Genomic DNA, 17195 nt, shown 5'->3' on the forward strand with positions numbered 1-17195 from the left:
CACAATCTAACACACATGTGTAGCTTTACTCTGGCTTATTGCAGAAGTATCAGAGACTATAAAAACCAGCTCCCGGAACTGCACGGCCGCATTTGCGGTCGCGCGGCATCTTATTATAACATCTTATCATCTCATTCCTACTTTGGACAAACTGGCAGGTTATCGAATGTAGCCTGCCCACATGGCAGAGTCTGGCAAACTCCCCATGGCGTGCCCAATATGCCAAATACCAGTAACAATGATGGGTCTCAATCTCCTAAAGAGCCTTGAATATAATCTCAGGGCTAGGATGAAGGAGACGTTACTGGGGCCTGCTCGAGGCAATCGACGAATAACAGGATGATTTGTGATTTGTGATTTGTGATTGCAGAAGAATACTTCAGCACATTCAGAGTCTTACCAAGTCCTCATGTGGCCTCTCTTCTCATTGCCTGTCTATACCATGTTTCATTACTGAGAGATTTCATTGTTCCATTGTTCTATCCACAATGATCTATAATACAAAGTTACACTTTATTCAGCTGGGTTATGAGTAGTCTCATTTTCCCCACAATCCTGTACTGTACAAGATACAAAGCAGGACAAAAAGATATTAAGCAGAACAAAAAGAACTATGAATAGGCAGAAGAACTCCAAAATATAATCTGGACAGTTTTTGATGGTCACGTATCCCAGGTTTCTGCCAGTTTAAACACTAGAGAAAGAGACAGATCTTAAGAATTAATACAGTTGGAAAACTGTTAACATTGGAACAATTTACCCATATGGATAAGAAGAATTCAGAGATGGGGCCAGAGACATAGTATGGAAGACAGAGCATTTGTCCTGCATGTGGCCAACGTGGATTCGATCCTCAGCACCTCATAAGATTCCAGACCCTCTCACACAAAAAGGGTTGTGAGGAGAGAAACCTTTCTTGAAAAGGGGTCACTTATTTGCAAACTGTGCATGGGCACTAATGGATAGAGCATTAAGCTGTAGCTTAAAGATACTCACATGGGGGAGGAAGCAGATAATACAGTGGGCCAGAAGCTTGTCTTGTACACAGCTGATTCAGGTTGGATCGCTGACACCCCATATGCTTTGGTCCCCCAATCCTCCCCAGGAGTGATCCCTAAGCACAGACAGGAGTAAGTTCTGAGAACTATCAGATGTAACCTCCCAAATCCAAAAACAAACAAAAGATACTCACATAGGTTTTAGTAATGCATGGTGCAAAACTTATAATGAATTACCCTCCCACCAAATATTATTAAAATCTCTAGAAAATATATTTGAAAACAGTTAAATAGCTGGAAGGCAACCTCAATAGGGCTCAAGATAGAGAGAATTTGACACTTGAAAGAAAGCAATGTGTCAGGTGAAATCCATATTTATAAGACTTTACCCAAGATGATTCCTAAGACTGCACAGAACCTGGTAATTAGAACTTAAACAGAAAGCTATAGTTTCAGTGAATTGAGGAGTGAAATTATAAGATGTAGGTCTACCAGGTGCCTGGAAATTAAACAGAGAAATTCTGGCGAAGCACAAAGAAATCCAGTAAAAGCCACAAAGAGAAGAATCCCTAAACATTTAAAAGCCAAAGTCTAGGCCAGGGGCATCAAACACAAATTTTAAGATTCTAGCCTTACATGTGGCTGACTCCCAGTTTGATGCCCAGAACTTGTATAGGGCCTTCCAAGCACTATCAGGATTGATCCCATAGCACAAAGACAGGAATAAGCCCTGAACACTACTGGGCACGGCCCGGCCCAAACCACCTCCCTCCCCTGCAAAAGATAAAAACTTCAAACCTATAATCCTAAACTGTGCATAGTAAAGACAAACTCAAAGAGGTTCCAGGAAAACAGTCAGATCTAGACTACTGAACGATTACAACCTTTTCCCATGGTAGGAAAAATCCCGAAGAGCTTGAGTCCCACAAAATTAAAGGGACTTTAAATATCCTGTGCTTTCCATTGATACCCCAGATTGTCTAGGACTTACAAGTAAAAGCTATGTTCTAGACCTACTATATTTGCCAGAAGATCAAGGAGTATAGGGAGTAAAGTATTCACAATTTTAAGGGTGCAAATTTCTAGAAAATATATATACGTGTATATATATGTATAAAAGGCTAATCAAATGACCATCTAAATAGGTAAAGAAAATGCATTTGCCAAAATTCAATAGTCATTCTTAACTTAAAAAAAGAGAGGACTGGAAAGGAACTTCTTCAGTTATGATAGATGATATGTACAAAAAACATAGAGCTAACACATATGATGGGAAAGACTAAATTCCTTTTTCCTGAGATTGGTGATAAGGGGCTAGGTCAATGGTAAAGTGTATGCAGGAAACATGGGTTCAATTTCTGTATAATACATATACATACACATATATACACTGGTATGAGGCAAGAAAGTCTTTCCTACAAGCCCTATGACCCCTAGGCATGAAAAGGAAATAGTAGTCAAATATTAGAAAGAAGAAAAAAAATGGTCTTTATTCACAGGCAATCTAATTACTTACATAGAAAATTCTATGTTATATACAAAAAATTACACGTATAGATGTAATAATGAATTTGTTAAGGTAACAAGACACAAAACCAATATACCAAAAATTGATTTCTATACCTAGCTAACAATTTCAGAATAAAAATGCTAACATCATTACAGCACAAGAAAACATTTAAAATGCTTATGTTTAAAACACAAAACTCAATAAATAAAAACTTAAATATAATGCTTAAGAACATATTCTTAACATGTTCATGAACACTCTATATTTAATATTTCTGATTAAACATTAAAGACCATGAGCAAATGGCATATTTATGGATTTCAGGATGCATATAATTGCTAAAATATTATTTTCTAAAACTGATCTATAGATTTGACATAATTTCAATTCAAAATTCAGCAGGTTTTTTTTTGTTCAGCAGTCATTTTTTGATAAAATAACTCGAGTTGATATCATTAATACTGTCAAAATGCTAATGTTGCCCAAAGCACTATCCAGATTCAATGCAGTCTCCAAAAAACTATTCAAGACATTTTTTAAAGAAATATGTCAGGAATTGGAGAGATGGTACAGTGTGTAAGGAACTTGCCTTACAAAGAGTCAACCTGGGTTCAATTTCCAGCATCCCATATGGCCCCTTGAGCACTACCAGGAGTATTTCCTGAGTACAAAGAAGGAGTAACGGCCCCAAAACTAACAAAAACCAAACAAGACATAGATCAAATGCTGTTCAAATTTATATGGAATAATTAATAATCCACAAATAGCCAAAAAATTAACATCAAAATTAAAAATGATGAGAATTGCTAACATGTAATTCCAAAACAAACAAAAGGGACAGAGTTGGAGGGCTCAAACTGCTTAACCTTAAGACTTACCATAAAGCAACAGAAATGAAGATGGTACAGTCTGACATAAATACAAATAGGTAAACAGAACACAAGAAACAATTCAAAAATAGACCCAAATATGGAACTGACTTTCATAAATGTTCCCTGGTGATCGAATTTGGGAAACAGGCCTTTAAACAAATGATGTCAGAAACAAAACAGATACAATAAAAAGTTTAAAAAATTCAACCAGGCATTAGAGATAATACAGGGGTTAAGGCACTTGTCCTGTATGTAGTTGAAATTGCTTCAATCCCCATCACTGTGTATGGTCTAATGAGTACACCAGGAGTGATCCCTGAGCACAAACAAAAGAGGAGGAGAGGGGAGGGGAGGGGAGGGGAGGGGAGGGGAGGGGAGGGGAGGGGAGGGGAGGGGAAGGGAAGAATTTTCAACATCTCCATGGGAATGTGGGTCAGTGGTAAGGTATGGGCTTTGTCCTGTATGTAGTTGAAATTGCTTCAATCCCCATCACTGTGTATGGTCTAATGAGTACACCAGGAGTGATCCCTGAGCACAAACAAAAGAAGAGGAGAGGGGAGGGGAGGGGAGGGGAGGGGAGGGGAGGGGAGGGGAGGGAAGGGGAAGGGAAGAATTTTCAACATCTCCATGGGAATGTGGGTCAGTGGTAAGGTATGGGCTTTGCACACACAAGACCTGTGTTCTCTAGCACCAGAAACAAAAATTATCTAAACTGACACCCACATTCCAATGCTACTACCATGTACTGGCCCTGCTCCAGAGACTCAATTAAATTTTGAAAGAGATCAAGTAGTCACAAAAATTTCTCGAACACATGGGTCCCTGGCTGAGGCCTCTGGGGTGATCTCAGGAGGTGGGTGGGCCAAGTTCCCTTTTTGTTACAAGTCCAGAAAGCCACATTCACACACCAACAACTATCACCATGCCTCCAGCTGAACTCTACCGCCTCGTGACTGAGTGCCACAGAGATGCCAAACTCTGGAAAATTTCAGGTACACCAAAGGGGTTTTTGGCTGAAAATTTCAGATCTTCTTGGAGTGGGGGTAAGCAACCCCCCATCTCCCACCAGCCCATAGGTCTCGAAGTCTCAAAAGCTACATCCATATTCCACCACCATTACCACCATGTAAGCTCAATGCTCAGTATATATTCTGGAGTTTCTGGATAACTACTGTAGCACTGTAGCACTGTCCTTCTGTTGTTCATCGGTTTGCTTAAGTGGGCACCAGTAACGTCTCCATTGTGAGACTTGTTACTGTTTTTTGGCATATGGAATACGTCACAGGGTGCTTGCCAGGCTTTGCCTCAAAGGCAGTATACTCTCGGTAGCTTGCAGAACTCTCAGAGAGGAGCAGAGGAATCAAATCCAGGTCGGCCCTGTGAAAGGCAAACGCCCTACCCACTGTGCTATCACTCCAGCATGGATAACTACAACCTCTACAATAAGAATTTCCAGTAGGAGCACACCAGATTAGATAGGAATGTAATGTACAAGTCAACTAAGCTCAACTAACAAAAACATTAACACAGAAGGCTCAACTAGCAACAACTTAGTGAACCCTCAGACAGGTCTTAATGTCCCCATTGTGAGATATAACAATTTTCACAAATTTTCTTTTACTGCAGCATTTTTTGATAAACTCATTAACTATTTAATGGCAACAAGCAATATAAAATCAATTACTTTGGGCCTGATACAGTAATAGGCCTGACAAGTGGTTTGTTGGAGAAATGGGGACAATAGTGGAAGGAAGGTTCATTGGTGGTAGGATTATAATATTGAATGCCTGTAACAAATGCATCATAAACAACTTTTGTAAACCAGGGTATTAAATAAAGTGGAAAAAATTAAAGTTCTAGAATTTAAAAAAATTATTACAGGAGATAGTATAGCAGGTAAAACATGTGCCTTGCACACAGGAAACCCAGTTTCAATCCCAGCAATGAGAGAGAGAGAGAGAGAGAGAGAGAGAGAGAGAGAGAGAGAGAGAGAGAGATCTATGACTCCATTATGATAAACAATTTCTTAGATAAGATGCAAAATGCATAAGCAGTAAGATTATTTGATAATAAAAATTTCAAGTCAAAGGCACCACGGAAAAAAACAAAAGGTGAGCACAAACCAGGAAACCATATTTAGAATATATATTACTCACAAAGTAATCCATCCAGAAAACAAACTAAAACTCCTATAAATCAATGTAAGCTACTCCCCTGAAACAGCAAATACATGAAGAATTGTTCAACATTAGGAAATTGCATAAGATATAATTTTACTTCCACACAAATGTCTAAAAATAAAATAAATGACCATACCAAGTGTCAGTGAGGGTTATGAAATAACTGAACTATAAAATTAAAAACTGAATTATAAAATTAAACACTGCAATTTCACAGCTGGGGAAAAAACTTGAGAAAACAGTATATATTTATAAAAAGCTGATGTCCAAACAAAAATATTCACAAAAGCATTATTCAAAATAGCCAAAATAAGAGAAACTCCAAATGGCCATCAAGAAGAAAATGAAAATGTGTGATATTCATATAATGAATTACTCAACAATAATCACAATGTCATAAAAGAAACTCACAAATCCATTTCAATATGCTGAGTGAAACAAATTAGCCACATAAGATGCATTATAGAACTTGAGATACAGTAGAGTGACTAAGGCGCTTGCTTTAAATGCAGCTGACCTGGATTCAATCCCCAGCATCCTATGTGGTCCCCAGAGCACTTTTAAGGTTAATTCCCGAGTGTAGAGCCAAGAAAAACCTTGAACATTACTGGGTGAGACCCACAAATAAGTAAACAACAAAAATGTACCATATAACTCCATTATATGAGACTCCAGAATACAGAAATCTACTCAATGTTGAAAAATATATTATATTTATTGCCTCTGTCTGGGAAAGGTTTCAGGAAGCGTTCAAAATGATGGAAATGTTTTATATCTCAGATTGGGCTGCCAATTAAACAGCTGAAGGTATGCCACAATCAAAATCTTATTCTCGAATCTCTAGATTCTCCAATTGTCTTCAGGGATATTTAATTAATTGTCTTTAATGGGGGGGCTCAAACCTAGAAGTTGGCAGGAGAAGGGTGCAGACGCTACTCTGACACTGTGCTCAGGCTCAGCAGTGCAATGATCGGGGGTCATTGGGGTCATACCCAGCAGTGATAAGGAGAGGACATGTGGTGCCAGAGATAGACTCAGACACTCAAACATGCTAGGCATGTACTGTCACACTTCAGCCATCACCCCAGCCCCCAAATCCAAAATCATTCATTTCACTGTACAGAAATTTTCCTTTCTCTTTTTAAATCATCAGGAATGGCAAACAGGGTAGTAACAAGGGAAGAGAAATTAAGAATATCCTAAATGCAAATGAGATAAAGATTATAAAGAAAGATAGCATGATCCTTCATCTGTTCAAAACATGTTCAGGGGGCAAATTACAAAGCTGGCTTAAACCCAAAATTCAAAGGCATAATTTTAAGAGCTTGTCAAATTTAGCAAATGGATTAAATCTGGAAATTCAAAGCAATAAATGCTTTTATTCATATTAGTCAGCCTAATTTAAAAAGTGAATTTGCGAAGCGGGGATGCTGGAGATATAGTATAGGGGTGATGGCACTTGCCTTGCATATAGCCAACCCACGTTCAATCCTGGCACCACATATGTTCCTCTGTGTACCACCAAGATTGACCCCTGAGGACAGAGCCAGGAGTAAGCCCTGAGCACAACTTGGTGTAGCCCAAACACCCACCCCAACAGGGAATGTTTATTAAAAAATACTATTTTTATCACTTCCATGACAAAAATTCCTAGTATGAACTTTGAGAATGAGTAGTAAGCCAGAAATCACCCCAAATTCATTCTTACCTTCAGTGAAACTCCCTGTCAGGGTGATTACCACATATACTTTTCCCTCTGGCTCCAGATCCACCTAGAAAGATTTAAAAATATATATGTTATATTCTGTGGTGTATTCAATATGCCAAAAAACAGTAACAATAATGAGCCTCATTCCCCTGACCCTGGAAGAGCCTCCAATACGGCAGCATTGGGAAGGACGAGTAAGGAGAGGCTTCTAAAATCTCAGGGCTGGGACAAATGGAGACATTACCGGCGCCCGCTTGAGCAAATCAATGAACGGGATGACAGTGATACAGTGATACAGTGATGTTATATTCTAATTTTTAAGTATATTTGGTGGTCCTCAAATACTTCCTTGCAGAGTTCTTAATGAGAAAATCACACACATAAGTCAGATCTAAGTTGTACTAACAGTAGAGGTACTAGAATCCACTTGAAAGTGCAAGAAATGGTAAAGGCTAAACGTACTTAAAAAAAAAACAGTTCTTTGTTTCCCTTCTCTGGAATTTAATTTCTTCCATTTCAGTTCTCTGAAGTATCTATGGAGCGATAGCACAGCGGTAGGGCGTTTGCCTTGCACGCAGCCAACATGGCCGACCCGAGTTCAATTCCTCCGCCCCTCTCGGAGAGCCCGGCAAGCTACTGAGAGTATTTGATATGCCAAACACAGTAACAACAAAGTCTTCAATGGAGACGTTACTGGGCCCACTCAAGCAAATCGATGAACAATGGGAGGACAGTGACAATGACAGTGAAGTATCTATCAAGCAGCACCCATAAGCTTGGTCATGGCTTGAGACATTCCTGTCTCATGCACACCATGTTAGGAGCCCCATTCCATTAAGCCACACAGTAAGTGCAGGAACCAGAGAAGTACTGACAACACCCAAGGTAATAAGTAAACAGAGTACAAACAACTGTGAGTCTTTTGTTCTGGCAAAGAAAATATATGAAGCATGGAGAATTATCTCTGTCCCTAACATTTTCCACAAAAAGTAATTCATCTATAGGCCTTAGCACGGGAGCAGTTTGGGATTTTTACACTGGTTACTCCTGTGTTTGGGGGTATTGAGAACTCTTAAAGGTCTTACCACAAGCTTAGATACCAAGACATACATTCTGAGGATGAGACAGTTTGTTACAAATCCCAGAGAAGCAGTTTTTTTTCATGTGCGCACTGACCCGGAAACCCAGGTTGGCAGGCACTGGCCTCCTTATTGCTGCTGTGAAGCCAGGAGCACTTTAAAACCTAGACAGGGAAATGTTTTGTTGTTGTTGTTGTTGTTGTTTTGGGTTGTTTGGGTGGGGGGAGTGGTTGGTGTTTTTTGTTTGGTTGGTTGGTTGGTTTGGTTCGACTTTTGGACCACACCCAGTGATGCTCAGGTCTTACTTCCAGCTACTCAGGAATTACTCCTGGTGGTGCACAGGGACCATTTGGGATGCTGGGAATTGAACCTGGGTAGGCTACATGCAAGGCAAGCACCCTAACTACTGAACTATGTCCTGCCCCAAACTGAAAGTTCTTTTGAATCCAGATTTATAAATTTATAATTGTCCTTTAATAAAACATTATCAGGTTGAGTCCACAGCTGCAGTTGTACCTTTGACCCTGCATCTAAAAGGATATATCAAGAGAAACAGTATGGTTCTCTATGGTAGAGCATTAGCTAAGCTATTAAGCACAGGGTGCAGCAGAAAGAGCTCGAACTACAGCAGGAAGGACATCAATTCCAGTCTGGCTGCCACAGCAGGTGCTGAACTCTGGGCAAGTTCTGGACCCACTTGAGTTTTATCCCCAAGAGTCTGAGAGTCCCAAATGTCAGCTTTATTCAGTATTTCTCACACAGCTTCAGGAGGATAATCTCAAAGAGCCTTTATAGTACTGACTAATATTGTACCTACAGGTGACAAAGATCGATAAAATATATTGAGTTTTTTCTCTTGGGGTAGGGATTGTCAGGAACTGAACCCAGGTCCTCACACATGTTAGGCATTATCACTGAGCCACATCCCAAGCTCCAAAAATGCATGAACTTTACCCTAGTTCACATCCACATATTTTTATCCCCCACACCTGGTCATATTCTTTTTTCAAAATAAAAGTTGCCTGTTTGACACTGACTCAAAAACTTTATCTGTATAACAATATATTCTTTATACACCCATTCCTTGTCTGCAGAAAAGCTGTGATCAATGGTGGTTTCCACACTGCAAAGCACACCAGTGTTCAAATCAACTACTTGCCTCATCAGTACTGCTAACTTAACAATACCCTCTCAGCTAGCTTTACACCACTTAGGAGCCTTTGGAGAGCAGTTCTGAAAATAGAGCTCTCGGGAGGGATGACTAAACAGGATGTCAGTCTCTTAATTGTCTATACTCTCTGCCTTGACTTGTTTCAAGTCGAAAATGTTATTTTTAAAAACCACTCCTTCATCTTCAATATAAACGCCTGGCAGAGAACACACATTCGCCCCCACAACATAAACTGCTATTGGCACAGAAGGAGCTGCTCCCAGCCTCAGGACAGAAAGCCACTTGTTTCCACCATCCTGCAGTGCCCTGGACAACCATTCCTGACCTACCATTAGGATTGATTCCACTGATTTCACCATTTGGAACCAAACAACAGGTTTCCCTCTCACTTTTGTCCATGCCCCCACTGTGGTGGAAAATCCAGACTCTAATTTCACCATCAAGCCTCACCCATCTGGGGCTGGCCGGCTAAATCCTCCGACCTTAGGAAGACACTTTACAAGCTGCAAATTGAGATTCTTTCATGTGACATTTGAGGGGTTGCACACAAGAAAGATTTTTAAGCAGAACAAAATGCAACAGAAGATATGTACATGAGGAGAAAGGAAAAGTACTATGTCCTAAAAAACTTCTGTTTGCAGTTGGTATGCATGTGTCAATGTAAAAACCCTTTTCCTACCATGTCACAGAAAAATGTGTCTTAAAAACATGCCCTTCCAGGTTATTTGTTTTATTGATGTGGTCAATAAATAGATAGGCTGTCATCATCTATTCATATTGATTGCTTAGCCCCAGGGGCAGCCAACTCACTGCTTCCACCATTGGCCTGTTTCATTCCTATATTCCATGGGAAGTACTTTCTCTAAGAGCAGAAGAATAGCAACCAATAGATTATGCTCACTAACCTAGTTCTGCCTCCTTAGATAATAGTGAGAATTTTCTCTTTAGTTATAACACCCATTCTAACCTCTAGAAATTGCCTTTCAGCTTTCTTTGAGAACTTTCTTTTCCTCCCAGATGGCTCAAAGAATTCTGATGGGAGTCTTCCATACTTGCAGAGGGGATAGGTCACTCTAGCCTATCAAAGCCATGAGTTCTCCTGGCCAACACAGTCTGCAATGAAGCAAATATGTGCCTTAGATCTTGTCCTCTGACTAACTTAACAGCAACTTCATAACCCTCAGGAACTAACTCAGTTTCAGGCACAATATCCAAGCAAGAATCCTACATCTACATGAAAGAGAAATCTTACATCTGCTGAACTCCAATCTTCTAATCTGGAAGGAAAAAATTTCAGGAATACCTGGTATCCATCTTGTCATCAGGCTTTGTAGAGAGAATGAAGCCAAGAATTAAAGGGGTGCTGGGATAAAGAGACTAGGTCTTGATCTCATTTAAACTCTGAGATCAAGCCTTGTTTGAGTCCTCAAGACTGTTCAGCTACTTGAGTCCATTTTTTTTGGTCACATCCAGCAATGTTCAGGGGTTACTTCTGGCTCTGCACTCAGGAATTACTCCTCATGGTGCTTGGGGAACCATATGGGGTGGCAGGGATTGAACGCGGGTCGGCCACATGCAAGGCAAATGCTCCATCCACTGTACTATCACTCTGGCCCCCACACATTCCACTTGAGGGTAGTGAGAAGTGGTGTCATACCTGGCTATGTGACAAGCTACTTCTGGCTCTGGGCTTTGGGGACCATGTGGTATCAGAGATCAAACCAGGGTCAGCAGTATGGAAATCAAGCCTCCCTTAACCCTCGTAGTATCTCTCTAACCCCTATTCCTTTTAACCAGTTTAAGTAGGGTTTTCCCATGACCAACTTTCAAAGGACATTCAAACTGGCAGCCAATAAGAATAAGCAAAATACATGAAGACAAATGTCACCTCCTCTCTGTGCCTTCTAACATCCAGATTGTGCCCTGAAGTTCACCTCCCTTGAGCACTGAAACATAAGCAGTTTTCTAAGGTGATGGTAACATTTTTTTTAATTTTTAAGATTTTTTTATTGAATCGCTGTGAGATAGACCCCTACAAAGCTGTTAGTCATACAGTATTTTAACACCCATCTCTCCACCAGTGTACATTCCCCAGGACTAATATCCCCAGTTTCCCTCCCATCACCCTCCACAACCAGGCACCCCTGCCTTTTCACTCTCTCTATCTCCATCTTTTGTGCACTGTGGTTTGCAATACAGATACTGAGAAGTTGTTGTATATATCCCTTTACCTACTTTTAACACTCAGTTTTTTGTCCAGTGTGATCATTTCTAACTATTATTGTCATACTGGGCCCATCTCAGATGGTAACATTTTGAGAGAATTCTAGTTGCTCCACCTTCTTATAAACTGTAATATATCATTTTAATGTTGGCGATCTTCATAGACATGCAATTAATAATTTGTGATTTTACTTTGTATTTTTCTAATGATGAATGTAGTTGAACTTGTTTTTATTTGTATGAATTTTTCATCTGTATAGCATGGTTTAAGAAAAGTGATAAAACAGATTATTTGTATTTTATTTTATTTTGGTTTGGGGCCATACCTAGCAGTGTTCAGGGGTTGCTTCTGGCTCTGCACCAATGAATTGCTTATGGTGGTTCTTGGGAGACCATAGGGGGCTACTGGAGATTAAACCTAGGTCGATCACATGTTAGGCCAATGCCCTACCCACTGTGCTCTCATTTCAACTCTAAAACACTTCTCTTCTCATCAGGCCTGTCTCCTCACCCTCTGGCTCAGCCCCACCTTGTTCACACTGCTGTCTACTTGGAAACCCTCTCTCCCTTCACTTCTCTGCTCATTCAAGACTGCTTAAATAATCCCAAAGTCAGGATCATTGCCAGGTGCTTGGCGCTCCCCAGAGAAGCTCCCTGGGGCTGCAGGTGGGCTAGATAACGGAGCACACCTGCAAAGGTGACGCAGGCACTGAAGAAAAAAGCTTTTGCCAGAAAGATCTTGACCTACATATTGAGATCCTTCAAGTTCAGAATTCCTGGCTCCAATATTATGATGCTTATCTATTCCCAAAACAAGTCGATGAAATGTCATATACTTAGATCTCATCACTTTCATTAAATCATTGAGCTCTGTTCCAGCAGAATCTGATGCTTTTATTACCCTGGGGCCCAGCAGCATCCTAGAACAAAGAAAGAGGCAACAAATACCTGTTGATTTGGTTTGGTCAGTAGAATAGGGGGAAGGGCACTCATTTGACCACCTCAATTCCGTCACCCGTAAAATATGAACAGTGGCATTTACTAGGATACAAAGCTACGTACCTGTGCTTTGTAAAGTACCAAAGCTTGCCAAGATGGCGCCAAGAGATACCAATAGCACATGAACTAGACAGGAAATCTTTCACTATTGCTGAATGTGCCCACCAAGTGAATCTATAGCACTGCCTCTTGCCTCCCCAGCACACACACCACTTTAACAAAAGTTTGATTCTCCTTGGCAACATTTTGCAGACACTGGGCAAGTCCCTTATGGTCCTATCCAATCTCCCTGTCCATGAAATAAAAGGGTTGTCAAAAAACCTTTTTAACTCACATGCCCCACGATTCTAAGCATAATTCATAAAAACCTGTACACAGATCTCAAAGGAAACACTCGTTTAATTAACTGGGAATAATTTACAACCACTTCCCTTCACAAAAGGCATTAGAATTGATCACAGACAGAAATTTGTGCAGGATGTACCGAAAACCAAGTTTGTGGCTGTGCTTTTAAAGAAAAATTATAGCAACTATGTCCTAAGCTCTGTGAGGTGCAGGGTTTGCCTGCCTCACCTATGTTATCTCACCCCCTCATGACCTGCACATTTAGTTTCTCTGCTGCCTTTCTACAGAAAAGAAGAGAGAGGCTCCAGGAGGTGATAGAATTGACTGAGGGCACCCAGAAGTAACAGGCAAACTATAATCCAGGTTCAAAGAAGATTCCCATGCTGGTCCCACATCAGTCTCCCTCCTGGCTGCAGGGACTGCTCTGGCTGCAGGGTACTACCCCTAAGACTCAGCCGAGACCCAAGCCCCCAGAACTTGAGCGTGCTCCTTGCCAAATCCTTTGGTGTTCCCTTTGCCTCCTCCTGCCACGGCCACTGGGAGAGGCAGTGACTTCAATGGTGTCTCTGCACAGCTTCTGGGTGGGCACGAGGCAGGAGCCACTCAGCACAGCAAGTCTTTCCAGGGCTGGAGGAATGAGGCAGGCAGCTCAGGCACTGTTAGTCACTGGCCTGAAGGGCCCGAATCATTGTCATGTGTCCCCTTGCCTGGGAAGGCATTTAAGGGGAAAAGGGGATGAAGGAAGCACAGGCAACTCCCTGCATCTCTGAAGTGAATCCAGCAAGGCTTAAGTATTAAAAGCACATGACAGATCACAGGTTAAAAACTGTATGGAAAACAAATAGATAACTACAAAAACAGCCCAGGGATGTGGCTCAGCAATGAAGACTTGCTTAGCATGCATAAGGATCTGCATTTAATATCCAGAACCAAGGACAGGAAGGGATAAGAAACTAAAGAACTATCAGGGAGAAATGGCAAAACTAAACAGAAACCTGAAACAAATCTGACTGAAGTTTACTAGAAAGGAAAATATGATCATCAGCTATTTGAGCATTTCTTAAACCCAAATCTGCTGTCTACCCTTAGAGATGGGGCACCTGGGCTCGTAGCCGGGTTGTGAGCACTGCCCGGGCATGGCCATCCTGCCACTGGGCCTCTCCTAGAAAAACTTGAAAAATGAGCCTTTAATTTTCATATTTAATATCTGACAATTCCAAGACATTTCTAAACCCTATAGAGCATTTAGAAGATGTATAGAGACTGCCAAACAATCCATCCCTCAAAGACCTAACTAAAACTCACAATATTTCTCCCAGGGGCCCAACAGGCTGACCACATGCTTTACATGCAAGAGCACTCAGCTATACCCCAGCATCATGTACTCTCCTTGAGCACTATGAGAGGCAGCCCACAAGTACCAATCAGGGAGAAGCCCCTGATCATCAGCAGGTGTGGTCCAAAAAGCAAATAACAATGATGATAATAATTCTTCCTAACCCCTGGACTACATGGTGAGAAACGATGGTGATGAAATACACAGTAGGAGACTGGCCAGTGGTCTTAGTTTAGGATAGGGGTGACTGCATAAATAGCAAAGGGGCGGAAGAGGAAGTGAAGGCAGAGAGGAAAACCACGAGGTAAATGAGAAGTGGTCAGAATGTCTCAGGTTGGTCAGGTTTGAAGTGACCAGGTTTGAAAATGACCCTGCACATCACCTGCAAAGGAACTCCAAAGGGAAGATCAGATCTCAAGGAAAGACAGATGGGAACATTATTCATGTCAGACTGAGTATCTACTGGGCTGCCTTTCACTGCTTCTTAAGGTTGAGTGGAGAAAAAGAAACACCTATAAGATCTAAAGTACAACCCAGTATGATCAGGTAAGGAAACTTCAAAAGCATTATTCAGATCAAGAGACAGTCATCCTTAGTCTAGATAAGAAAGTCTCTTGGGAAGGAGGCCTGTGCTGAGCTGGCAGGAAAGTGGGAGTGAAGAACCGGGCAAGTCCCCAACACATCCTGAGTACAGACAAAACTAGTATCAGAACACAAGAGGAGGAAGAGAGAAAGGTGCAGATTTATTATAAAAGGACAGGATGAAGGACACAGGTGCATATCCACATGGAGGACATGCCCACGTGAGACGTGTGGAAGGGGCATAGGTACCATCCTAGAAGCTCTCTGGGACCCTGCACTGTAGGGCTGGTGGGTCATTAATTCCATTGTCAGGAGTCCACCGCAATGGCCTCATGAGACCATATGAACCCTCCTCAGAATGGGAAGTAATGGGTAAACAGGCAATCAGAGCTTCCTTTATACCGGTGATATGGGTGAGTGGTATAGCTAGAAATCCAAAACACAACTCAACAAAACTGAAAACATGAGATCTAAGTTGCAACCACTGAAAATTTGTAATGTGCCTATCAAGTTGGTAGGCAGAGGATGGAGTAGGAATTGGGAGTGGGAAGAGTATATGAGAACTCTGGTGGAGGGAAACCAATACTGGTGGTGGGACTGGTGTTGAATTATTATACTCCTAATAACTCAATTACCAACAACTTTGTAAATGACAGTGTGTTTATTAAATTCTTTAAAGTTATTTTAAAATAAAATAAAAATAATGTAAAAATTAAGACAGCAACGAAAACAACAAAAACCTCTTTTCCCTAGAGAATAGAGATGGATAAAGACAACACTGGAAAAAGATAGAGTTTTAACCTCATTACACGGGCCAAGCCATTTGTGTAAAAAAAAAAATTTGATTCTGTAAACCGATGGAAAATAACTTAAAAGAGGTTTATAGGTTTTTTTGGTTTGGGTTCCCACCCCCCAATCCTAGACCAATTAATGAGGGAGAAGCTACTATGACCTAGATCTCAGAAAGTTTCCATAATGGTAGAAATTACTGAAAATTCAAAACCATAAAACGAAAACAGAAGCAAGACAAAGGCCACAGGGATATTGAGTTTGGGGTTTGAGTGACTAGATCAGGGTCAGCAAAACACATTCCACGGGTCATCTTTAGCCCACTGCCCACTTTTATAAGCTGTGTTTTGATAAAACAGTCACTCTATTGTTTGTGTATTATCTGTGGCTGCTTCTGTGCTCAAAGGCAGAATTAAGCAGTTGTAGAGAACTTACAGTCCACCAAACCAAAAATATTTACTAACTGGCCCTGGCCTTTTACAGACAACGTCTGCCAACCACTATTTGTCATTAATCAACCAGGGAACTCAGGGGAAGGAACATGTTTTAGAAGGAAGGAAGTGAGTTCAAATCTGGACACAAAGGTACTCAAATAGAAACATGAAAGTATAGGGAAAAAATATTAGTCTCTGTCCCTTGCTCCTGACATAAAACTCCTCAAACCCTGGTAACTTCCTCAAGATAAGACCAAGAAGCATCTCTCATTTTGTTATTTGTAATTTTTTTTAAAAAGAAGACCATATCCAGGGTGCCTAGGCTCCTGAAGACACTCCTAGTTGTGTTTAGAGGCCACCAGGGAGACAAGGGCACTATCTGAGATGCCACATGGTTCTGGAGATAGACATGTTCTACCCACCACTTGATCTAGCTGAGGTCCCTCACCTCAGTCTCTGACCCAGCTCCTGAAACACTGACATTCTCTAATGACAGCAGTTTCTTTTGGTCTCAAGAGGTCACTATGACAGGCTCCTGAAAATGAATACCTCAGCTCAGGGTCCAGAGAGTTATGATGATAGTCAGCATGCCCATGCCCCTTCCACATGCCTTGCATGGGCTTCTCCTGCATCCGGATATGCAGGAGAAGGATATGTATCTATCCCCTTCATCATATATCTTTTTATAATAAACCTGCAGCCATCTATAAAGTTTTGCATGTTCTAGTAAATGAATGGAAGCTCAGAGGGGGTTGAGGAAGGGGAGGGGAAAGGGGTTGAGAAAGTCATGAGAATCTCCAACCTCCAAGAGAAATGCTCCATGTGGGCAAAACCCAGCTAGGTCATTTGTCAACCAGCTAGGTCATAAGTGAAGTGTTTTGTTTAAATATGAAGAAGATACACAGGATGGCAAGAGTAGAGAAGAACTGGATTTTCCCCCAGAAAAGAACTCCAATCTTTCTCAGAATA

General features: G+C 41.1%; 1 protein-coding gene across 1 annotated transcript in view; it reads right to left on the reverse strand.

Moving 5' to 3' along the window:
- PRKCH (protein kinase C eta) overlaps positions 1-17195 on the reverse strand; it is a 262663-nt gene that overhangs the window by 178601 nt on the left and 66867 nt on the right. Inside the window, exon 2 of the mRNA XM_056134123.1 lies at positions 7269-7332. Coding sequence (XP_055990098.1) covers positions 7269-7332 — 64 coding nt within the window. The remainder of the gene's footprint in view (positions 1-7268; positions 7333-17195) is intronic.

Source organism: Sorex fumeus, unplaced genomic scaffold, assembly GCF_029834395.1.
Source record: "Sorex fumeus unplaced genomic scaffold, SorFum_2.1 ptg000098l, whole genome shotgun sequence".
In the NCBI taxonomy this organism is placed as follows: Eukaryota; Metazoa; Chordata; class Mammalia; order Eulipotyphla; family Soricidae; genus Sorex; species Sorex fumeus.